This window comes from Manihot esculenta, chromosome 11 (genome assembly GCF_001659605.2).
Source record: "Manihot esculenta cultivar AM560-2 chromosome 11, M.esculenta_v8, whole genome shotgun sequence".
NCBI lineage: Eukaryota > Viridiplantae > Streptophyta > Magnoliopsida > Malpighiales > Euphorbiaceae > Manihot > Manihot esculenta.
The window spans coordinates 32970084-32995842 of NC_035171.2; the positions used below are offsets into that span (position 1 = coordinate 32970084).

General features: G+C 35.7%; 2 protein-coding genes across 3 annotated transcripts; both read right to left on the reverse strand.

Annotated features, from left to right (window-relative positions):
- Positions 1–72: 72 nt before the first annotated feature.
- On the reverse strand, positions 73–7284 carry LOC110626568 (transcription factor E2FB). 2 transcript variants are annotated; one of them, XM_021772551.2, is made up of 14 exons: positions 6708–7284; positions 3554–3746; positions 3297–3353; positions 3069–3154; positions 2908–2996; positions 2710–2764; positions 2175–2227; positions 2035–2085; positions 1886–1934; positions 1694–1759; positions 1531–1607; positions 717–942; positions 548–614; positions 73–468 (listed from the first exon to the last, which is right to left on the reverse strand). In XM_021772551.2, the coding sequence occupies exons 1-14, from the start codon at positions 6900–6902 to the stop codon at positions 335–337; spliced, it is 1398 nt and encodes a 465-aa protein (XP_021628243.1). In that variant the 5' UTR covers positions 6903–7284; the 3' UTR covers positions 73–334. The 2 variants fall into 2 exon arrangements, with proteins under 2 accessions (XP_021628243.1, XP_021628242.1); XM_021772550.2 differs by having other exon boundaries at positions 1531–1610.
- A 17405-nt stretch (positions 7285–24689) lies between these two features.
- LOC110626299 (NDR1/HIN1-like protein 1) lies at positions 24690–25544 on the reverse strand. The gene has a single exon (XM_021772121.2). The coding sequence runs from the start codon at positions 25438–25440 to the stop codon at positions 24808–24810; it is 633 nt and encodes a 210-aa protein (XP_021627813.1). The 5' UTR covers positions 25441–25544; the 3' UTR covers positions 24690–24807.
- Between the last annotated feature and the right edge of the window lie 215 nt (positions 25545–25759).

A 25759-nucleotide genomic window follows, 5' to 3' on the forward strand; every position in this document is an offset into this window, starting at 1 on the left:
ACATAATATCTTACATGTTGGCAAGCTATCGAATTCAAGAAAACCAAAGTTAGAGCAATGTACAAGAATGAATTCAAGAAGAAAAAAAACATTAGTGACTTTATTTCCGTCAGGATTACATGGATTGCAATATTACAATGTGCTGTACAATGCAAGAGCTATTTCCTATTCTTTGGTTCCTCAGTATGACTTCAAGAACATTATGATCCAAATCCAAGGAACCACTCATCCAAGCCCCCCATAGCAGTTGCAAGGCTGAAGGGAGATGCATTAGATGCAGGCATCACCTGTTTTCCAACCAAAAACAAGCTCCTGTATCTTTGATGTCTTTATTTCAACCTGCAGTAGTATTAGCACCAGAAGGCACTTCTGTTGGATTTGATGGTGGAGTCTGGGGTCGAGGTATGCTGATATTTGCCATGCTATAGTCATCATGAAGTGTACCAAATTCACTCCACTCAACCCCAGCTTTAGCGAGTTAGGGAATTAAGAATACAAAGCTCAATCTATATTAGGCAAACAGAATGCAATACTTTAAGAAGGATACGTTCAGTGCGCCACATGTCTGTGATGCTAACACCAGCATCTGATAAAAGCCAGTAATCCGCATCACTCTGCCAACAAGCAAATATACAAAATTATAAATATATGCAAAATGTGAAAAATAGTTCATTTCTTGCATACATAAAAGCAATAAAACCAAAAGGAAGACATACATCTACATCTGTGGGAACAATCTTCATGATCCCACTCACAAAGTCCTGTGAGGTGTTGAGATCTGAGCACATTCTATGATCGTCTTGTCCCAGCATTTCAATCTCCTTTTCCCTGCTCTCCCCAGGGACCATCGTAGTCGCTAGATTTTCATTAAAGCCTGAAGTTGATGGATAACTTTTGGGTGGCTCAACACCATGAATCTCCTCAAATTTCTCTTCAAATTGACTAAGATAACAGGGCATGAGGGAGAGCTATCAGGACAGTTCATTAGAAGTCAAAAAATTCAATGGCAACTAATCCACTAAAGTGAAGGTTGTGTCTCACTAAGAATGGCGACAGTAGGTATACACAAAAATCACCCTACCCAGCCTGATTAATATTTTCAATACTTAAACCCATACTAAACCAACTTAAAATTTATCTTAAACTATCTCAATCCATCCTAAACTCGAGTATTATAACTCGAAGAATACCAACACCCTTTTAGTTTCATATCTTTTAATCTCTACAAAATATATCTTTCATTAATAAACTTTATTTAAAAATTAGATATAGAAAAGATGTATATGTTATTATAAAGAATACATTATACATTATATAAACAGGTTTGGATAATGGGCATCTAATATATAAAATCCAAATTCAACCTGAACCTGTCATGGATACTAATTTCTAAACTCAAACCCTTCCCAAATCCAATTATATACTGCCTAAACTCGTCCTAATGGGTCAGTTGGATGAGATACCAGAAAATACCCAACCATTGCCATTCTTACTCACCAGCCATATAAAACATATTAGAAGCAACAGTACCTGACAAGATAAACATCTATGGGACCCATTGTACTTCTAAGCACGATCCTGTATCTTCTCTGGGGATAGTCAACAGCCTGCTGCAGAAGAGGAGGCCCACAATGAGCAAGAATGCACAAATAAATTTTGCACTTTTTCCTCGATGGACTGCTTATGGGATTACCTCATCGGGATCTGGGACTTCCAAAGTAGTGCCATGAGGAGCTTTAATTGCTATTAAGGTTTCATTCTGTTAAAGGCAAGAAATTAGATGTTCGGCTAGTAACAAGATGAAAAAATGTATTAGAAGTCCAGGGACAGACCAAGAACCAAGTATAAAACCTCAAGTAATAATGAAGCAAAGAGAAGAACAAACCTGAAAGCAGGGTAAGCTCTTGATATCTTCCTCAGTGACAAAAAGCCACCTAAAATGGTGAAACACAAATTGGCAAAATTTCATCAGTTAAAATAATAATGTTGTGTAAAAGACTGTAATTTAATGCAAACGTTGGCAGAAAAATTTACTTCTGGTTAGTTTCTTCTTCACTGAGGTCCCTTAATCTTTCTTGCACTTCTCTGCAATAAATTTGAAAATCAGCACAAACCAAAAGATGCAAATTAGCAACTTGTGGGAGTTGCATGTACACAGGGGAAAAACACATAACCTTATTCGATCATCTAATCTGTGTTCCTCAATGTTAAGGTTTTCAACTTCTGCCTGCAAGGGAGAAAAACCCATCAAGAAATAAAGCTAAAACCTATATCTTAGGAAGGCTTTTGTCATTCCAAGTTCTGTCCAGTGCAAGAATTTGTTATTCAAAGTGATACTAATTAATTCAATGAAACTAAAATCTTCAATAATATCCATTCAGCAGATCTGGATATTTCTAATTCAAACTTATTCATTGTAATCGCAACATTGCCAATGCTGGAAAGCACCCCTTAATAAATCTAAATTAGGGGCACTTCTCTGCGGCTAACTATCAAATACTTATAATTAGTTTTCCAATAAGAAAGCATGTTACTTCCAGATGGCACCAAAAATACCGTCAAAGTAGTTCTTAAAACATTTCAGTCATTGAAAAATAAAAACAAAAGACATACCAAAATAGAACAAAGAAACATCCTATGTCAAAAAGAAGAGAACCTGTGCTAATCCAAAAGTACAAGTCAAGAAGCAAACTGTCAAATAATGCATACCTGCAAACTAGAGACATTCTCATCTGCTTCCCCTGGCCTTGAGACATCGAGTCCCCTGACATCAATAAAATATTCAATGACTTATAAAATGCAACATTATTGATAACTACTCAAGAACCAACACCATTCTAGACACTAAATGACATCAAATGGGGAAAATAATGGGAAAAGGAAAAGGAGAAAGCGATATGTACATACTTCCACTGTATTCTATTCTTGAGCTTCTTTTCTATCAGACCAATTCCTTCTAGGACATTTGTTATGTCATATATCCTCCGCTTTTGCACCTGTAGTCATAGAAACCTCTCGAATGAACTTTATATTGCAAAATTGATTAGATGGGAATAATTAACTGTCACCTCCAAAGTGTCTGCGGCTTTGTTAAGATCTAGAATACCATCTTCAGCATGTTTGATCAGATTGATGAACTTTTTTGTCAAGAGACCTGAAGGCACAATCACATAATATTTTACTGTTTCCAAGATAGACTCTCTACTCAAAAAGCCATTTGAGATAGTGCCCCCTAATGATGCCAACAACTTGGCTTCAATATAAGATCACAAATGCATGAAAGAAATAGAGTTTACCTAGGGAACTGTCATAACGACAGGGACCAGTCAGGGTAAGATTACTTCCAGGAGAACCTGTCAATTAAAAAAAATATATTCTTCTCATTATTTTTTCATTTTCATTTTCCTTTTCTTTAACATTTTTGGTGCGAGAAGAGGAGAGAATCTTTCCAGAATCAGAAAGAAATCCAAAATACGGCTCAATTGTTAGTCCATACTGACCCGACCATTAGAAGAGCCAATATTCCAGAGAAAATTTATTATATAATGCTCACCAAGATGTGAAGCAGCATTCTGGGGTCCAGATTTACTGCTCTTTGAAAGCCTAGATGTTTTGGGTGCCTTTCCACCTTTTCCAGATACGGGTGTCTGGAGGGGGCTGTTGACTACTTCTGTGAAGCCAGTACTAGTGTTCCACTCACTGGATTCAGCTTCATGATCTGCTGCATCACTCTTCCGCTTAAATGGCTGATACACACCATTTAATTTTTTTTCTAAACCACAATTAGTTACATATGCACTGTATAAATAAGATTTTTAAAAAGAAGAAAAAGAAAAAGAAGATAACAAATTAGAAGTTAGAACTCCAGTCAAGCTTTAGAACAACAATTTACATGTTCACCAACTTCAATTGAGTGTTCATGCATATACACCTGGCAACATAAAGGTGCTAACCTACGCAACTTTTTTCCATTTTTTGTGGTTGTCTTGTGTATGCTGTGGGGTGGGGTGGGGATGAGGGAGGGAAGGGGAAAAGTACTCTGAAATGAGAACTTATTATTACAATAAGTTATCAGCAGATCTATGAAAAAGGACACAAAGTTATCCGCATGTGCTAGCCGGGATATCCATTGAAAAAAATAGAAGTCAAGTTAAATTCGTACAGTTATTAAGGCAGTGTAGAAATCCTGATACAATGATACCAACTTTCAAGTTTCAAAAAAGGAAACCATCCAACCAAGCATATGCCTGGAGCTATTTTTCTTGATAATAACATCATAATTACCATCTCTTTCCTTTTTCCTTGTAAAACAAATCTTTTAAATGATTGGAAAAAAGACCTAGTACAACCGAATAACAACACTGCCATACAATTAAAACCTGGAGATGTTGCCTATAGATATATCTTTTATGCCCGCTCGTTATAGATCCTGTATCTTACCAAGTACCAGTGATTGGTTTGACCTGAAATAATTTTGCTTACAGAAGAATCACAGTAACTAGTAATTACTAGGAGCACTACAACCACTTCTGTCCTAAATGTGAAATTTTAACAGTGCAAAGCAGTCAGTTGAGGCAATCCAAAGTTTTCTCCCATCAAAGTGGTTTGAGCACAGTACATCTGCCGGTAACAACCCTTGTAAGACATTCAGAAACAGAGACTACACTAAATCATCTTATGCTCTCAACAATGCAGAACAGGTAAATTCCTGACTTTTTGCTTCCCACTGAGGAATGCACAGACATCTCTTATACAACTTTTGAGAGCTGACCCTGATGCCCAACCTTACCTCAGTAAACAAGAACAACTTAAAGGAAGAAAAACAAAAGTGCCACGTCATATCCCACATCAAATAGTTATATAAATATACACAGGCCTATCTAGAGGAATAATTGTGAAAGCCTTATTTTGGTCTATTTGATTAATTACCAGTTTTCCGCCAAAACTTGAACCAAAGTTATCTAAGATCTTATACCAAATTGAACCAATTAAATCAGTGGTTTTTCGGTTAACACCACTCCAAGTACCACTCCACTAGTGTATCTTATCAATCTAAGCAGTGAACCAAAAATAAAATTTTTCTCCCTCTGGCCACCTCTCCCTCCCCCTTCCCTCACTTAACTCTGTCATGCATGGAAAATGGCATTTCACTCGAGCGAAACATGGATCTCAGAACACTTAAGCACCAAAGAAAATGATATCAATTTGGATTTAACAACTAATCTAAACAAGGACATCAAAGTGTCCTCTATTACTCATGAGTCATGACCATACTATTAGATGCCATAAATTCAAAGTATCTAAGGAGTAATTTAGATGTGGGCATGTGAGCATTTAGAGGTGAAATAGTAAGTGGGGATAAGGGTTGAACTTAAGACTCAAATATTTAAAATAACAATAATAATAAAGGTTCATAAAGATGCCATAGCCAGAAACATGAAAAATGATTAGGGCTTGGTATAGTACTCTAAACATCCTAATGCAGGCATGTGGAATATATGGTTAGAGTAAGGGTGCAAAGGTAACTACTAGACATCCCAATGCACATATGTAGAGAAAGTTTGAGCATTTACAATGTGAATGTCCATGTGAGCTTGTTTGCTCACCATGGTACCACAATTGGGAAACTTATGTAAGACAAACTTTATAACTAAAATCAACATGGAACATGAGATTAGATTTTGAGTTTCAGTCCATTGAAAGATTAGACCTAGTAAATTTATGGATTGTAAGCTTTACCCTTTTGCATCTTGAAATAACTTTATAATACAATTTGTTTTGAAAAGTTTCAACTCCTTGTTTAGTTGGGAGGTAACTCAACTCATGAACTTCAAGTTCAAAAAAGTGCTAAAATTTTGCTTGATTGGTTGGTCATTTTTCTTAACTTTCTAGAAAGTCAAAGTACTAGTCTCCTTTATTAGTTACTCCCCTAGCACAATTAAATTACTTTCCAGCAAGTTCACCTCCCAGGAAGTAGGCAGCAATTTGAACCAAACAAGGCCTAAGTTTAATGCTTCTTAGTAGGTGTAATCATATGGGATGTTTAGTTTTTAACAGGACTCATATTCAGTATCTCAACATTATGATTGGTGTATATACAGGACAATGGTTGCTGAAAGCAGCATTTAACTTCGCAGATGGCTAAACTTTATTGCCAAAGGTAAGGGGTTACAACTACCAAGAGGAACAAACACCCGAAGTTAAGTCATAATACACAAAAGGCCGATCTAGTTTCTTGAAAAGAAATGCTTTTATCTTGACTACCCCTGACTAACCTCTTACATGCATAAATATCTCAAATTGGAACGAGTAATTGGGTCATACAATTGCAATTAGCACAGCAGATTTACTTGCAAATCAACGACAATCACAGAATACAGATAATTCATAAAGTAAAAAAGTTTTAAAATGAACGCATAAATTGAGGTGAAATGTACCAATTCAACTAGAAAAAGGCCTCAGTAGCATATAATACGCAAAAAAATTATGAAACCCACAGCGAAAATCTATTAAATCACACCAAAATCAACAATAAATAAATAAGTAAATAAACTAAATTCCACTTAAGTTCAACACCAATCGTTAATCTCGAGGGAACAAACTGGCAAAAAGTGATCAAAAGCATAAACTAAGTAGATATCCAGAAAAATAGAAAATAGAAAAATATTTATACAAAAGAAAAAGAAACCTTGAAATGATATACTCACAGGAGGTTTAACAACGATGGCCTCAACATCATGATCGGCAACTCGGCGTGGTTCAGAACTGAACCGATGATAGTCACCAGGGGCCGAAAATGGCGGCTTCATAGAAGAAAAAGGGAGCTGCCGTTTTAAGGGATTCTGGGTGACGTTTTGCTGCGGAAGCCTTGTCGATGAGTTTGGCGGTTGGGAATTCGACATCGGGAGAAAAAGGAAACAGAAAAGCAGAATAAAAGAAGAAATATGGAAATCCTCTTCAAGGGTTTTTGGCGACTTCAGGTAGAAAGAGAGGAACTACAGAAAGAGCTGTCGTGAGATGTCGCAAGAAAAGGATTCATGGAATTGGAGAAGAATTGGTTGAGAATTGAAAGAGAGATCTGTGAATTTGGTATTGGAAAAAAAAAAAAAAAAAAAAAAAAGCGGGAGAGAGAAAGGGATCAGAAAACGAGGGAAAGAAGGAAGGAGGGAATTTGGTTCGGATATAAGATGTGGAGGGAAGCTCCTCTAAAATAATTGAAAATAATGATAATAATAATAATAATCAACCGTTTGATCGAAGGTTAAAATTGCATACAGTTTGGTCTATTTGAAGTATCTATGATTTTCATCGCAACTCGAGATTAAAATTTTTGAGTTGATTTGGGCGTAACATACTATTTGATAAAATAAATATAACTATAACAATGTATATAGAGAGTATTATAGAATAAAGAAATGAAAAGCCAATAATCCAGCCAATTTTTGGCTTTATCTAAGATGAAGGGAAGAAAGATATACGTTGTCGAAAATAAATATAAAAAAAAATATAATATATTACTCCATAAGATTGGTTTTTAATCTGGTAATTTTGTTGAAAAAAGTGTGATAATTAGCTTCATTATCTTGATCGTGAAATTAGAGGTAATGTTTTGTTTTACCTTGATGACGTGGAGTGATGAGATTGGGAAAATGGAATCAGACCAGAATATAAGGCTGTAGACTAGTGGAGATCGTGGGAGCTAGAGTGGAAAATTTTCGTTTTTCTTTTTGTCTATAAATTATCCCGTAATCAATATTTTAATTCATATATTAAAAATATTAAAAGTAAAATATCATAATGCCATTCGACATAAATTATCATTTCTTTTTTTATAGTATAAATACTATTTTTTCTAAATTTATCATTATTGAGACTTGTTATTTAAATTTTTTTAAGTAATGGTTAAATTAATAAATATAAAAGTATTAATTATGATACGATTAAAAGGGAAAAAAATTACCAAAAATATTATAGGATGTGATATTTAGAGGGAAGGGAGGCGCATAACAAAAAGAAAAGTTTCGAATCGGCGATGCGCGCCTTTTGTAGAGTAAAGAGAAAGACGATTATTTGCGCGCGTTTCCGGAGAGTTCCACTCACCCCTCACCAACCAAATCCATAGACCTTGGGTAGCCAGCCACTTCATCCACTTGCTCTGGGACTCTTCTCACGTGTCTTGGGCTGGGCTGGGCTGGGCTGGGCTTGTTTCCACCGATGCAAGGAAAACTACTATTTAATTTATATGACATTAAAAATTTTATTAATTAATTATTGTATTTTAAAAAATATATTAATATATTTTAAAATTTTAAAAGATATACTAAATTAAAATTTAATTACTTTTAATTATTAAATAATGTATTAATTTTAAAATATTTCAATACAAAATTATTAAATAATAATTTTTTTAAAAAATATTTTAATATATTTTTTAAAATGAATATCGATTATTAATAAATTTTTTATACTGTTCAATCTTTAAAAAAAATTAATTAATAAAATTTTTAAAATTTCATGCATTTTTAAAAATTGAAAAATCAACTCATTTCTTTGTATTATATGATATTTTTTTAATAATATATGAAAGTATAATTTCATTGTGTATTCTTAATATCAGTCTCATTATTAAAAGTTAAATTAATATAATATCATATATAAATATAAAAATTTTGTTTTATTCGTTGAAAAAGTGATTGGAATTTCACTTTGATATCTATACATTTCTATTTTTTAGAAATCATATTTGTAGAATTATTAAATTAAAATTAATTAATAATATAAAAAAAATAAATATATTACTTTATACCTTTTATTTTGAGATTATACACAATAACGAGTCCCCTGGACCAGCTTCAGCTCGGGTGGCTTTGGTTGAGCTGTAGGTCATGACTCGATCAGTGATACAATAAAGCCACATGCCACAAAAGGAGGAGTTAGATTCAATCAGGCAGTCTCTAAGGCATGATCAACGAGGAAGACGGGCGACGAGAATTAACGGTGCCAACGACGGGAGGAAAAGAGAGATTATAAGATTGAAAATGTTCATGAGAAGAAAATGAATAGAATGGAGATTGGTGAGGATGTGAGGCTGCTGTAACCGAATTGATTTCTTTATTTTTGGTAAAAGATATTATAGTATAATATAGTATAATTTGAATTGATTCACTTTAATTATTGTTAATCCCACAATTGGTTGGGTGGCTTTTTCTGTTAGCAGTAATGACCTTGCATATTTGCTTTTACAGGACAATTGAAACAACTTCATGTTTGAAGGCCAACACGGTGGAAAATTAGATATACACTTAACAATTTTCATGAGCTGGATCATCAAAGTAATCTCTCTTCATAGCAAGAGGAAAAGGTCATATTGAAACTTGAAATATCATTCCGTTAAATATATTGGAGATGGAATATATCGAATTTAACAATTTTTTTAAATTTTAAACTATTTTTGAAAAATAAGAAATTATCTGGTTTTTTTCATTTTGTGTAGGAGGCATCTCTTATTGCTGCCATTTAGTGATTTTTTATGCTTATTTTGAATATTGGTGTTTTTCCATCGTTACTGAGAGAGTGAAGTCTCTTCCTCCATACTTTAAGATAAAGTTATAAATACTCTTTTCGTAGATTTTTTGACAAATCTAATGATTATTAGATAATCATTTTTTGAATTTACCTTTCTAATGTTATTTTATTTATTTTTAAGGTAATTTATGTTTTATGTTAATTACATACGTAGATTTGAGCATTATTAATTTAATTTCCTTCATAAACTTACCTTTTTGCCCATATACTTGAATTTTTAGAGAACTAAATATTTTGCTTCATCACATGTCAAGATGCTTGTAGTTAGTTTAGTGGTAATTGAGTTTATTTTTAAAAATAGTTGAAGAGTCATATTTTCTCTACCGTATAGTAATTGGTTCTCATATGACTTTTCTACCCTACTTGATTTGTTTTTGAGCTTTTTAGTACCTTTGAGCTTAAGGTTTTCTGAGTGTGGCTCCCGGATTTCGGTTCACATCTTTGTTTGATTCTGGAGAAGGATCGTTAACAACGGCAAGTGCTGACCATTAATTGCATTCTATCTAAGATTAGACTTGTGTTTTTTTTCGACTTTGGGACTTTTTTGTAATCTGGATAGTAGGCTGGACCTCACCTTGTGACTTGGGTCTCTTTTCCAATATAATGGATGATGTACCGGCCCGCTAGGCCATTTTTCCACCAATACAGCTTCTCCACCTTTTGAAAAAGTATATATATTTGAACTCCAATCCCATTGAACTTGTCAATTTCGAGGCCCATCTTGGCAACTTCTATACTTTTTTTATTATTTTATTTTTGAAAAAGAATAACCATATGCCCTAATTTTTTATTTTTTATTTTAAAAAAACTCTATGTCCTTTCTACTGCATTATTATTATTATTATTATTATTATTATTATTATTATTATTATGAAATAAGGCAGATTCTACTCTATCAAAAATTTTAATAAAAAATATTTAGTTAAAATAAAATTTAGAAAAATAAAATAAATTAGATTCTATAAGAAATTTTAATCAATAATATTTAATTAAAATTAAATTTAAAAAATAAAATATTGGAAATAACTTATTAAAAATTTAAAAAGTATCTCAAATAGCAAACGTGCTATTTATAATAGAAAAATCCTAATACAAAAAAAATTTAAAAGATAATAAAAATGCAAAATTGATCCCTAAACGATAGATTTTTTATCTCGAATTTTATAATAAGTCTGCTACTCTAGTCACATTTTTAAAAGTCATACGTCTCAAAATTTTCTTTTCAAAAAGCTATCATGGGCCGATGTCCCAGCAGAAGTTAAGTCCGATTCAAATCTACCATAAAATCTAAGACTAATTGCTTCGTATCATTCTCTTCCACTTGTAAAAAACTCGACCTCGAGTTGTAATCAGTAGGATAATACTGAAATAGATCTGTCACGTTAAACGTTTTGAAAATTTTGATATAATCTGAGAGGTCAAGAATATAGGTATTGTCATTAATCTTTTGCATAATTCGAAATGGACTAATCTTCTTTTTTTGGGCTAAACTTTTTCTGTCCTCCACCACGCTCCTTGTGCAAATATACCATAACTTGATCACCGACATTGAAGGACTTGAAACGCCTATATTTATCACCTGCAGTTTTATACTTATTATTGCCTTCCAAATGCATTGTTGTACCTGTTTGAAAACGTCCAAATGTTGATTTGCCAAGTTATTTGCTGCAATACTGTTATGAAAACCTGTAGAAAGGACAAAAAGATTAACTGTATGGGCAGAAATTTTCCTGTACATAATTGCATAGAGTGACACCTTTATAGAGCTGTAGATAGAACTGTTGTAAGCAAATTTTGCTTGCGCAATAAAAAGATCCCAAGCAGTTTTCTTATCGCTGTAGATACAACGCATAAGATTGCCAAGAGTGCGGTTCACCACTTCAGTTTGGCCATCAGTTTAGGGATTGGCAGCACTATTGTATCGAAGTTTAATTTCAAAACGCTTTCATAAAGTCACCCAAAAGTGAGCTATAAATTTCACATCTCTGTCAGAAATAATGGTCTTAGGAATGTCATAATGTCATATAGACAAACAACCTCCTGGAAAAACAGTTTTGTAATATGAGAAGTATCATTAGTTTTTTTTGTAAGGAATGAAATGTGCCATTTTGGAGAACCTGTCAACAACAACAAAAATGGAATCAGATCCATGTTGAATATATGGAAGACCAAGAACAAGATCCATAGAAAATTCCTCCTAAGGATATTCTGAAATAGGCAATAAAGTGTCTAAGCCCGTATTCTGCGAATGACCCTTCTGAGTTTGAGAAACTGGGCACTTCTAAATCATCTGACCTGTATCCTTTTTTAATTATGGTCAATAAAAATGCTCCTTTGAACCAGCAATAGTCTTATCACATCCCAAATGACCATTAAAACCTCCTCTATGAACCTCTCGAATTAATTTTTCTCACAAAGAAGAGCGAGGAATGCATAACCTATTCTCTTTAAAAAGAAAACCATCATGTATCAAGAACCCATCAACAGGTTGGTGAGCATGGACCTTTGCCCATATATCAGCAAAATCATCATCTACGGTATGCAAATCTTTTAGAAATTTAAAATTCATGACCTCCTGACTAACTATAATCAATAGAGCAGTCCTCCTACTCAAAGCATATATTACCTTATTACTATAGTCAGCCTTACATTTTATAATATAATGAAAAACTCCAAAATAAGTTGTCCATCAAGTATACATCTTATTTACATGTTTTTGAGTGTTAAAATGAATCAAAGATTGATGATCCATGTGAATAATAAACTCCCACCCCATCAGATACTGTTCTCAAGTTTTAAAGTCTCGGAATACTACATATAATTCCTGCTCATAAGTAAACCACTTCTTGGCATCATTCAATTTCTTACTAAAGAAGGCAATAGGCCTATTAGACTGCGATAACACACCGTCAATCCCAACTCTACAAGCACTACATTCAACCTCAAACAGTTTATCAAAATCGGGTAGAGCAAGAATAGGGGTAGAAGTAAGCTTATCTTTAATCTCTTCAGAGCTCTGATTGGCAGTGTCAGTCCAAGGAAATTTCTGCACCCTCTCTTTCTTCAAACAATATGTGATAAGGACAATGATGCTGCTGAAATTTTTTATAAACCGCCAATAGAAAGTAGCAAATCCATGAAAGTTGTAAACTTCTAAAATAGTTTTGGGAATGGACCAGTTCCGTATTAATTCTACCTTATTCTCATTAACATGTATCACTTCTACACTAATAACAAATCCAAGAAACAGATGTGCTCCGTCATATAGATGCATTTTTTTAAATTAATAACCAGCTTACTTTCTTGCAAGGCTATTATGACTTGACGGGGGTACTGTAAATATTCTTCTTTGTTGCGACTAACAATCAAGATGTCATCAAAATAAACAACCACAAATTTGCGCAAGAAATGACACAAAATCTTGTTCATAAGTCGCACGAATGTGCTATGTGCATTCGTCAAACCAAACGGCATAATCAGCCACTCGTACAAGCCTTCTTTAGTTTTGAAGGTTGTCTTCCATTCGTCTCCTTCTTTAATCTGAACTTGTTGGTAATCACTTTTAATGTCTATCTTAGAGAAAACTTTAGACCCTGATAACTTATCCAACATGTCATCCAGCCGAGGAATAGAAAATCGATATTGAACCGTAATTTTACTGATGGCTCTGCTATCCACGCACATTCTTCAAATTTCATCTTTTTTTATAACTAATAAGACAGGGACTCCACACGGGCTAATACTCTCCTAAATATGCCCCTTCTTCAATAGCTCTTCAACCTGTTCCTGGAGGATTTTACTTTCCTTTAGACTCATCTTGTAATGAGGCAGATTCAGTAATTTTGATCTAGGAATGAGATCAATCCGATATTGAATGTCCCGCAAAGCTGGAAGTTTTAAGGTTTCCTCCACTACCTTAGAAAACTCCTTCAACAGCTCTTTGACGGATGGTGGTAAAGATGGTATATCTTCCACTTCACCTTTTGCTCTCACCAATAAAGCTAGTGTACCTTTAGATTTCTCAACTGCGCCTGATAGCCTTTACACCCCGTAGAAATAACAACAGCAGTTTTCCCTTTCACTTTAGAATATTTCACAGAACCAAAAGGCAACATGATAATCTTCTTCCAATTCTATTTAAACATGTATGAATTCACTTTCCCCTTATGCAATGCATCAACATCAAACTGTCAAGATCGACCTAACAAAATTTCACAGCAATCCACATGCACAATATCGCAATTAACAAATTCATTATAAGATTTACCGATCAAAATAGGCACGTTGCAAAATATGTTGACTTTAATTGTCGAACCTTCTTTAATTCACCCAATTTTGTATGGCGAAGAGTGAGGTTGTGTAGGCAACTGCAGCTTCTCCACCAATTGCTTAGCTATCATATTCTCACAACTGTAACTATTGATAATTAGCCTGCAAATCGCTTCTGCTACTTGACACTTCTCCTGAAAAATCTTCCTCCTTTGCGTCTCATCCTCCTGTTTCATCGAGTATAAAATTTTCTTCACCACATAAGTGACCTCTCTATCTTCAGAACCAGCGATAGATCCATTGTCGTCATTCACTTCCTCCTCAGATTCAACTACTTGCTCAACCACATTAACCTGTCGGCGATCATTATTAACTCCTCTGCGTTCTGGATAATTATTGTAATACCCGGCTAGACTCCGACATCAGAATTCCTACCGTCCGGTAGAATTTCGGATGTCGGAAACCTCTAGAAGGGCAAAATCATGTTTTCATAAAATGTTTTCATGTATTATATGGTTTTAAGTAAGAAAGAAACTGAGTTTTGAATGAAAAAGACCATGGAGGCATTTCTAGGTTCGGCCGCCGAACATGGGATAGTTTAGGGGGGGCAAGTTAGGCTTCCGAAAGTGGCCCAGGTTCGGCCGCCGAACTTGCATGAGTTTTGGAGGCACTTTAGCCTTCCGAAGGTGGTCTGGCCAGCCCCTATAAAAGGGCTCTATGACCGAAACAGGCGAGCTTTCTCCTCTATTTTCGGCCAACGGTGAGTCCATGCTCTCCCATGGTTGATTTTTGATGATTTTCCCTCAACCTTTCAAGTTTTAACGAGTTCTAACTTGGTTTTGAAGAGTTTTGGAGCTAAGATCAAGTTTTGGAGCTTGGAGACCCAAGGAGCTAGATTTCTCCCATCTTCAAGTTTAGATCGCCTCCCCTCTCGATCTCTAAGAGGTAAGAGTAGATCCTTAACTCATTTCATGTTTTAAACAAGTTTTATGAAAGTTTTTGGGGGTAGAAATGCATGTTTAGGTTAGTTGAATGTTGTTAGGGTAAATGTTGAGTTTTTAAGTAATGTTTGTTGTTTGAGTTGCTTTATGTGTTTGTGTTGGGGTTTAAGATAGTGTGAGACCCCTAAATGTTTATTTGCTTGTGTATGCATGTTGTAGAATAGCCAAATGCATGTTTGAATGGTTTGGGAGGCAAAATGTGCATGAGGAGGCTGAGTTCTGCCCTTTGGAAGAACTCAGGTTCGCCAGCCGAAGGACTTTCGGCCGCCGAACCTGCCTGTGGAGGCAAGCCTTTGGCTGTCTAACCCTGCCCCCGAAAGTTGGACTTTCGGCTCTGGAGGGGAGTTTCGGCCGCCGAAGGTGCCGTCGAACATGCATGAGTTTTGTCTATGGAAGAGACTTTCTGTAACGACCCGAAAATCCGGACCGCTACCGGCGTTAGGATCCAGGTCGGCATAAGGCCGCCGAGACCCGTAGCAAGCCTAACATTCATCCTGTAAACCTGTTTAATCCCATACATGATCAACACATACATAATGATATTAAACTTTTCTTTCCATTCATTCATTCACCAAACTCAACCTGTGCATGCACTATACATAAACATAGTCATAAGCATTTACTCCTCTTTGGAGCCTCATCATTGCCCCACTGGGGTGACATAATATGTATTGAGTTTGGTTTACAATAAACATCAATAATCATTAAGATCATGTACTAGAAGGGATTTACATAATACTATGGTCAAGCACAACTCTAAACCTTCATAAGCATTATTACATAACATTTCTATATCATACTTTTACATGACTGTACTCAACATGACATAACAACATTTATCATGTCCACACTAGCTATTACATGACCATGACTTCATTACTCTTGCGGACCTCCTGGTCTACCCTGTACCTGCAAACCTGGGGGTTAAGGGAGAGGGGTGAGCTACTAGAGCCCAGTGAGCAGAATAATAAAACATAGCATTTAAAACATATGATATCATGGAATGCATCACAGCACAAACATTTCACATCAAGGATGAACTTGTCACCACTTAGCCCTCCATACAGTCTAATCATGCCAGGGGCGTAGTGCAGGCACACCTAGACTTCCATAGCATAACATACATATTCAGTCATGCCGGGGGCATAGTGCAGGCTCACCCGGACTTCCATAGTCTGTCATACCATATAAGGGCTAATGGATCATTCAACATTCATCCACATCAACAACATAATGTGCAATGCGACATATTCGTGAATTCTAATGCAAGCACCCTAATATATCTCATGGCATTCATGATGCGTGTATCATGCTAAAACATGCATTATTTACTTTGAAAATATAGAGAGTTATTCCACTCACCTCTGGCTAGCTCTGACAAGACTCGAAAGCAGCTATCTCACTGCTGGGGTCCTCGGTTCCTCGGGTCCGAACCTACACAGGTGGACTCAAATGAGGGACCTAACATCCATGAACATGACTCTAAAATACTCCCCAAAAACCCCCTAAAACACCTTAAAACATTCATAAAAGACATGCAAAGGAGGGTTGAACAGGGCACTTTCGGCGGTAGGTTCGGCGGCCGAAAGGCCCTCCAGAGCCGAAAGTCATGCACCTTCGGCGGCACTTTCGGCGGCCGAAGGTTCCCTCCAGAGACGAAACTCATGCATGTTCGGTGGCACCTTCGGTGGCTGAAAGTCCCTTCCAGAGCCGAAAGTCATCTTTCGGGGGCAGGGTTCGACAGCCGATTCATGCTACCACAGGCAGGTTCGGCGGCAGAAAGAACCATCGGCTGCCGAACCTGGTTTCTCCCAAAAGGGCAGAAACTCAGCTCCAACATGCACAAATGCCTCCCAACTCATTCAATCATGCACTTTTCTATTCTACAACATGCATACTCAAGCATACAAGCTCCTAGGGGCTTCAAACTATCCTAAACCCCATCTACAACACATCAAACAACCCACATTGTTCATAAACATACATAAACCCATAAACATAACAATAACCTATCATGCATTTCTACCCCATAGATCTTCATAAAACTAGTTTAAAACATGCAAAAAAGGTTGGATCTAAGCTTACCTCTTGAAGATCGAGAGGAAAGACGATCCTAGCTTGGAGGTAGGGAGAAATCTACTCTTTGGTCTCCAAGCTTCCAAACTTGCTCTTTTTGCTCAAATCTCTTCAAATCAACATAAAACTTGTTAAAACATGAAAGATTGGAGGAAAAACATAAAAAATGAACCAAAGAAGAGCATGAACTCACCGTGGCCGAAAATGGGGAGAAAACTCGCCCGTTTCGGTCATGGAGCTCTTATATAGGGCTGGCAGACCACCTTTCGGCAGCCGAATGTGCCCCCACATCTCATGCAAGTTCGGCGGCCGAACATGAGGTTCGGCGGCCGAACCTTTGAGACTTGCGGAAGCCTAACTTGCCCCCCTAAACCATCCCACGTTCGGCGGCCGAACCTGGAAATACCTCCTTGGTCACCTTTCATTCAAAACTCAATTTCCTTTGTACTTGAAAACATAAAATACATTAAAATATTTTATAAAAACATGGTTTTACCCTTCTAGAGGTCTCCGACATCCGAGATCCCACCGGACGGTAGGAATTCCGATACCGGAGTCTAGCCGGGTATTACACTTTCAGCCGCCGAAGGTGCCACCGAAAGTGGCTGAGTTTCGGCTCTGGAGGGACTTTCGGCCGTCGAACCTGCCGCCGAAAGTGCCCTTGTAATACCCGGCTAGACTCCGATATCGGAATTTCAACCGTCCGGTGGAATCTCGGATGTCGGAAACCTCTGAAGGGTAAAACCAGGTTTTTATAAAATGTTTTCATGTATTTTAATGTTTTAAGCATGAAATTAAATGAGCTTTTGCATGAATAATCTTTGGAGGAAAACCCAGGTTCGGCCGCCGAAAGTCAAGTTCGGCCGCCGAACATGCATGAGTTTTGGAGGCACGTTAGGCCCCCGAAAGCATGAGTGAGGGAAGTCCAGGTTCGGCCGCCGAAAGTCAAGTTCGGCCGCCGAACATTGCATGGATTCGGAGGCACATTCGGCCCCCGAACGTGGCCTGGCCAGCCACCTATAAAAAGGGAACTTAGCCGAAATGGGTGAGTTTTCTCCCATTTTCGGCCACAGCTAGCTTCCAACCTCCCTCTCCCAAATCTTTTGTTCTTCCTCCAAATCCCCACCATTTTTCTTAAGTTTTGAGCTTGCATTGAAGGTTTTGAGCTTTTAAAACAAGTTTTGGAGCTTGGGAGACTCAGGAGCCCATTTGCTTAGATCTCCGAGTTTAGGTCGTCTCTCTCTCGATCTTCAAGAGGTAAGAGCCGATCTTGAGCTCAATGTATGTTTTTAACAAGTTTTAAGTAGATTTATGGGGTAGAAATGCATGTTAGGGTTATTTGAATATTTGGGTTTATGTTATGATTTTGAACAATGTATGTTGGTTTTTGTGTGTTTGAAGTGTTGTAGTTGGGGTATATGCTAGTTTGAGACCCCTAGGTGTAATGTATGATATGTATGCATGTTTTAGAACTAGTTTTTGCATGATTTGAGCTTGGGAGGCGAAATGTGCATAGAGGAGCTGAGTTTCTGCCCTTCGGGAGAAGCTCAGGTTCGGCCGTCGAAGGGACTTTCGGCCGCCGAACCCCCTTTGTGGAGGCAGCTTTCGGCTGCCGAAGTTGCCCCCGAAAAGAGACTTTCGTCTCTGTTTGGGACTTTCGGCCGCCGAAAGTGCCTGACTTTCGGCTCTGGAAGGACTTTCGGCCGCCGAACCTGCCGCCGAAAGTGCCCTGTCCAACCATTTCATGCATGTGTTTCTATGATTATTTCATGATGTTTTAGGGGGTTTTTGGGGAGTAGATTAGAGTTATGTTCATAATGTCAGGTCCCTCATTTGAGTCCACCTGTGTAGGTTCGGACCCGAGGAACCGAGGACCCCAGCAGTGAGATAGCTGCTTCAGAGTCTGTAGAGCTTCAGCCAGAGGTGAGTGGAATTAAACCTTAAGTTTTTAAATAAATGAAATATAACTTTTTGAGCATGTTCATGCATCATATATGCCATGTGATATTATAGGGTGTTTGCATTAATAATCACGAATATGTTGCATTGCATAATATGATGTGGATGCGGATTGGCTATTGGATGATCCTCTAGTCCTCCTATGATATGATATGATGAGGATACGGTATGGATTGCCAGTGAGGCCCATTCTACGCCCCTGGACTATGTTAAGAGAAAGACCAGTGAGGCCCATTCTACGCCCCTGGCATATTGGAATGTTATGTTATGTTATGTATGTAAGAGAAAGACCAGTGAGGCCCATTCTACGCCCCTGGCACGATTGGACTATGTTGAGGACTATAGGTGACAATACCATCCTTATGTGATATGTTTGTGATGTGTTGCATTTCATGGAAGCATGAAATATTTTAATATATGTTTTCTCTATTCTGCTCACTGGGCTTTTTAGCTCACCCCTCTCCCCTAACCCCAGATGTGCAGGTTCAGGGTAGACCAGGAGGTTAGCCAGAATTCTGAAGCATGTTTATGTAATAAGTTAGATTGTGGACATGACAATTGTATTATGATGTATTGTAAAAGTGTTTTAAGTTATGTTATGTAATTTGAATATTGAGGATAGAGTTGTGCTTGACCAATACAGATTGTTAATCCCACTTGTATGTACATGGTCTTTATGATATGAGATATGAGGTTATGTTTCAACCAAACTTATGTATGATGAGATACCCCATTGGAGCATTGGATGAGGGCTCCAGTGGAGGTTTATGTTATGTTTATGTTTATGTACAGGTTGAGCTTGGTTGTTATATGAAAATGTTTACAGGTTTATGAGTATTGTTGATCATGTATGGGATTAAACAGGATTGCAGGTTATGTCAGGCTTGCTACGGTTCCCGGCGGCCTTATGCCGATCTGGATCCTAGCGCCGGTAGCGGTCCGGATTCCCGGGCTGTTACAGCCCTGTTCAGCCTTCCTTTGCATGTTTTCTATGATTGTTTTAAGGTATTTTAGGGAGTTTTTAGGGAGTATTTTTAGAGTCATGTTAGTATGTTTGGTCCCTCATTTAAGTCCACCTGTGTAGGTTCGGACCCGAGGAACCGAGAACCCCAACAGTGAGATAGCTGCTTCCGAGTCTTTTCAAAGCTAGCCTGAGGTGAGTAGAATGAATCTTTATGTTTCAAAGATAAATTAATTTTGAGCATATTCATGCATCATAAATGCCATGTGATATGTATTAGGTTGTTCGTATTAGAATCCACGAATATGTTGCATTGCATATCTTGATGTTGATGTGGATGGGTATTGGATGATCCTTTAGTCCTTAAAATGATATGACATGATATGGTATAGTATAGTGTGGAAGTCCAGGTGTGGCCTGCACTACGCCCCTGGCACAATGTAAGAGAAAGTCCGGGTGTGGCCTGCATTACGCCCCCGGCACGATTGGATATGTATGATATGATGTGTGTAAGAGAAAGACTAGGTGTGGCCTGCACTACGCCCCTGGCATGATTGGGTTATGTAGAGGACTATTGGTGACAAGTCCATCCTTAATGTGATTTGTTTGTGATGTGATGCATTCCATGAGAGCATGAACTTTAAATATAATGTTTTATTATTCTGCTCACTGGGCTCTAGTAGCTCACCCCATTCCTTAATCCCCCAGGTTTGCAGGTACGGGATAGATTAGAAAGTCAACAAGAATAAAGTTATGTTTTATGTAATAGCTAGATGTGGACATGAGAACAATGTAATGTAAAGTATATTATAATAATGTAATATAATGATGTTTATGGGAGTTTAGAGTTGTGCTTGACCCTAGTATGTATGGTTAATCCCTTTGTACATGTTCTATAAAATGTTCTATCACTGTTTATGTAAACCAAACTTAAGATATGTTATGTTACCCCATTGGAGCATTTGATGAGGACTCCAGTGTGGGGTTTGATGTTTTTACTTATGAGTTGTGCATGCACAGGTTAAGTTTGGTAAATGAATGAGAAAGTTCAAAATTTTTATGTATATGTTTGATCATGTATGGGATTTAACAGGTGTACAGGATGTATGTTGGCTTGCTACGGGTCCCGGCGACCTTAAGTCGATCTGGATCCTAGCGCCGGTAGCGGTCCGATTTCCGGATCGTTACAATTATTCTATCAATGACCAGGTTGCCTGAAGCGAAAACATATGTATCTCATTGATTTCTGATAAGGATTGGTTTTACCTCATTTGTCTACTGTAGTGGTGACTGTTTTTTCTTACTATCTTTCCTTTCTTCCACAGTATTATGAGGATTGCCAGAATTTACAACCCTAAAAGGTTGTCCGCGTGTCGAACTAAAATTTTTATAATTAAAATTTTGATTAGGCTGATGTTGAGGCTGTCAATCAACACGTCCTTTCGCTCTTTTTGCCATCTCAATGGCATCTGTCAAAGTGAAAATCACAGCTACTCCCATCATACAACGACTTTTGTGATTCAGACCCCTTTGATAATGAGCAACCTGCAGGGTTTTGTTCTCACAGTTTTCATACCTCGCCTACAACCTTAAAAACTCATCTGTATATTCATCCACCATTCGACTCCCTTGAATACAGTCATAATACCGGTTATACAAAACCTGAGCGTGATCACTAGGTAAGAATCATTGTTCAATCATCTGCTTCATCAACAGCCAGTTTCGTATGGGTTCCAGCCTTCTGTGATAGCGTTCGTTTTGAACAAAATTTCATCATGCTGTTGTACCACCCTTTAATTTATAAGACACAATCGGAACCTTTCGATTCTCTTCCATGTTCATAACTTTAAAGAATCGATCAATCTCCACTAACCAATCAAGGATAAAGTCGACATCTAACGATCTGTAAAAGTTTTGAAAGTTTATCTTTATCTTGTAACCTTTGTGATAATCCTGTTGGAGATTTGCGACTATAAGATTTGAGACTACATGATTTGGAATTAGCTGTGGGCATTTGGTTGCGGTAGGTTGGTTGTTACTCTGTTATAGGGCTAGATGTCTGATCATCTCTTTCAATCCTGCTAAGGATGACTCAATTGCAACAAGTCGTGCCTCTTGATTGTCAGCCATGGATGAACTTTACTTTGATACCAATTGAAATAGGACAGATTAGATTTTGTTAGGAGTTTTAACAAAAAACGTTTGATTTTGATACCAATTGAAATAGGACAGATTAGATTCCGCCAGGAGTTTTAACCAATAACGTTTGATTAAAATGAAATTTAGAAAACAAAAAACTAGAAGCTGAAATCTCTTATTGACTTTTTAAAATTTGAAAGTGTCTCAAAAAGGCAAGAAAATGGCTATTTATAATAGCAAAAATTTAATATGAAAAATTATGGAAAAATCTAAAAAAATTTAATAAAAATGTAAAATTGACCTCTTAAACGATGAAAATTTTATCTTAAATTTTGTGCATGTCTATGACTCTCGTCATATTTTTGAAAGTCGTGCATCTCAAATTTTCTTTTCGAAAGGTTATCGTAAGCCTCCAATCAATATCAACAATAAAAATTAAATTCAGTATAAATCTATTATAAAATTTAAAAATTAATTGCTCCGCACCCTATTGCATAATATATTTATAAATAATATTTTTTTATTTTAAATATAGTAGAGTCAGATTAAATTAAATCAAAAAGCGTAATCGAGACTAAAAGCACTACCCAATTAAGGTCCATTAATGTAAAATTGGCAGTAAGTTTCAACAAACTCTATCGGTGACTAATTGACCTTTCCCAACAGAGAAACATGCAGGCAGGAAGATGACTTGAGATTAAGGAATCAAAAGATGCAAATTGTCAAGTGAAGTAGTTAACAATAAATCAGCCAGTTTTTTTTTCCTTGTGGTGAGAATATCAGCGCAGTTTTGGAAATATTATTATGTGTCACCCAATCTTAGTAAAGTACAAGGCAAGTCTCATTATGATATCCCTCCATTTAAGACTCATTAATTTATTACATGTCATAGCAAAATAATGTTTTTCATGACTTCACTCACGTGGCTTACAATCTCCATTTCACCTAATATCTCAACACTTCACCTAATATTTACATATACACATTGTGGATAACAATGATAAAAAGGAAATTTCCTTTTAATTATATCATAATTATCGCACTGAATTGAAGGCATGGACGCATCCACGTTTGTGTCAAGGTCCATAGTCTTTTGAAATTTTTTAAATTATGTAAGAATATTTATGTAGTTTTATCTATAGCAGTAAAAATAATTATCAAATTTTTACATATTTAAAAATTTATTAATTAATTTTTATTTTAAAAATATTCTATTAAAATATTTTGTAATTTATAAAATTAAATTCTTTAATTTTTTATCAAATAAATTTTTACCTACTTTTAATTGTTCATTTTATTTTATTTTTCTCATTCTCTATTTTTTTCAATTCAAAAAATTTATTTTTATCTTTAAATTTTCAATTCTAATACGTTTAAAATTATCAATTCATTGTGTAATTTAATTTTATAATATAATTTTATTATTAAAAAGTAATTATCTCACTTAATTAATTTCTAATTTATTTATATAATTAAAATTATTTATTAAATTATTTAAATATAGAGAAATAAATTTTAAAATTTTTTATAAATAAAAGTGTTTATAAATAATGTTTTATTAAGCATGACTTTCGTGGACTATTTAAATTTAAAAAATAATTTAATTTTAAAATATATAAATTTAATAGATAATAAATTAGATAATTTAAATTTAAAAATACTTAAATATAAATCAAGTATTATTTTTATATATAATATTTTAAATTATTTAAATTGAAAAAAAATAAAATAAAAATATTATTTTTATAACTAATAGATTAGATAATTTAATTTTTCTAAAAATAATTTTTAAAAAAATATTATATTAAATTATTATGTTACTCTAACAGTATTATTTTTTTTTTTATAGATCTGCATGTTACAAACATAAACTCTTTTATAATAAATATTATTAAAAATTAATTTAATAATAGAATAAAAAATAGACTATTCATCAGTTAATTGTTAAGAAAGATATAATCATAAACGTAAAAAATAAATATGTTATTAATAAAAAATAGATAAATTATAATTTAATTATATTATTTTATTAATTTTTATAAATTTTTTAAATATATATTTTATTTTCATTGACCATTTATTACAATCGGAAGAACAAAATTTGTACATCCATTGAAGGGCTAAGCGGAAACATGAACTATCCCTTGTGCCTTAATTTATTCTTCAACAATAATATTATTTATATAAATATATATATGAATATTACATTTGTTCATAGCAAATGGCAAGTCGGGAACAGCATGACCTTGTACTTCTATATTGCTGCAACTAGTTCTAGAGAATGCAAAACGATGCTACTTTGTGTTTCTCTTCTATGCAACAGGATCCACAGAAAGGTGCCAATGCTTGGGGACAAATTTGTTGAATTTCAATTATTATATTTGCAAATTAAGGAGATCTGAGTACCATTTACAATTACTCTTCAGCTATACCAACTGATCATAGAGATAACGCAACAGGTAAATGATTCATTTCAGGATCGAAGTCTTCTGGATCTCGTCGCGCAATATATACAACAGATAAAAGAAAATGGAACAAAGAAAGAACAAAATTCAGGCCATATCTCTTTGCTCTAAATTGAAGTCCTTAATTTTCCCTGATTCTTTATCTTTCTGTATTAATTCTGGATAATAGAGCAAATCGTCTAATGTATCAAGAATTCATTAGAAAAAAAATCACTAAAAGAGAAAAGAATCATATAATCCCGATTTGAGCTCAATTATCATAAAATTAACTTGATGGAACAGAAAATTAAAGGGAACAACCTGCTATATATTAGCAAAGAAAAGCATGAACGATAGTAGATAATTAGTAGCTTTAGCTAGGAGCAACTTCCACGGAGCAACCTTGCACAAACTGATACTTGATCCCTACCCCGTCGACAATGCCATGGAACCGATTGCCAAAAGTCATATAGGCCGGACAATTGACGTTGAGACGATACGTACCTGAAATCCAGGAGCCAACCTTCCATTTGAGAGTCCCATCGACCTTGATATTGACAAGAACGGCCCCAGCATTCAGGTCTTGGCCCAGAGCAGCAGCAAGATATGGGGACACAGGCACTGAATTAGCATATAAAAAGGGTGACCAAATGGTGATATCTTTGTGGCCCTGGTAACTCCTTGGCAGCTCAGTTGCAAGGGTTATTTGTTGGTTACGGTAGGAAGCATAGATATCGAGCTTTTCATAGTAAATGCCAATCCTCTCATTGGGGTTTTTGGCGGATATAGTGACCTGAATGTTACTGGTAAGGAAATTTGAGCCTGAAAGACTCAAGGCATTCACGGTCGCATCCTGGAGAATGAAAGTAGGCTTTTTGGGCTGGAGAATGGCCCATACCAGCAAGATAACCAAGGCGATGATGACAAATATAGCTATCACCGACCAGAATATCCGGAGGTAGAGCTTCTTCCTTTCATGGTGGTGGCTGCAGCTCTTTTCACACATGGTAATTGAAGTGGGGGCTTCAGTATAGTTCCTAGTTGTCACACCGAAACAAAATAAGATGGAGAGACGGAGAAGTTAAGAAATTATAGACATGGTTGATGAAGCGAGATGAGTGGGCGTTATTTATAACCTAATAGATAATGAGATTTAATTTGACAATTGTTCTTATTTTAAAAATTGAATAAATTAAGCTACAATGATTTCCTTGTTGGTGAGATGTATAAATTAAAATGGGTCTCCATCTAACAAACTCGCCTTTATCCATCTCTCAACCTAAAGTTATATAATCATAACTTCATATATTTCAATGTAGTTAAGC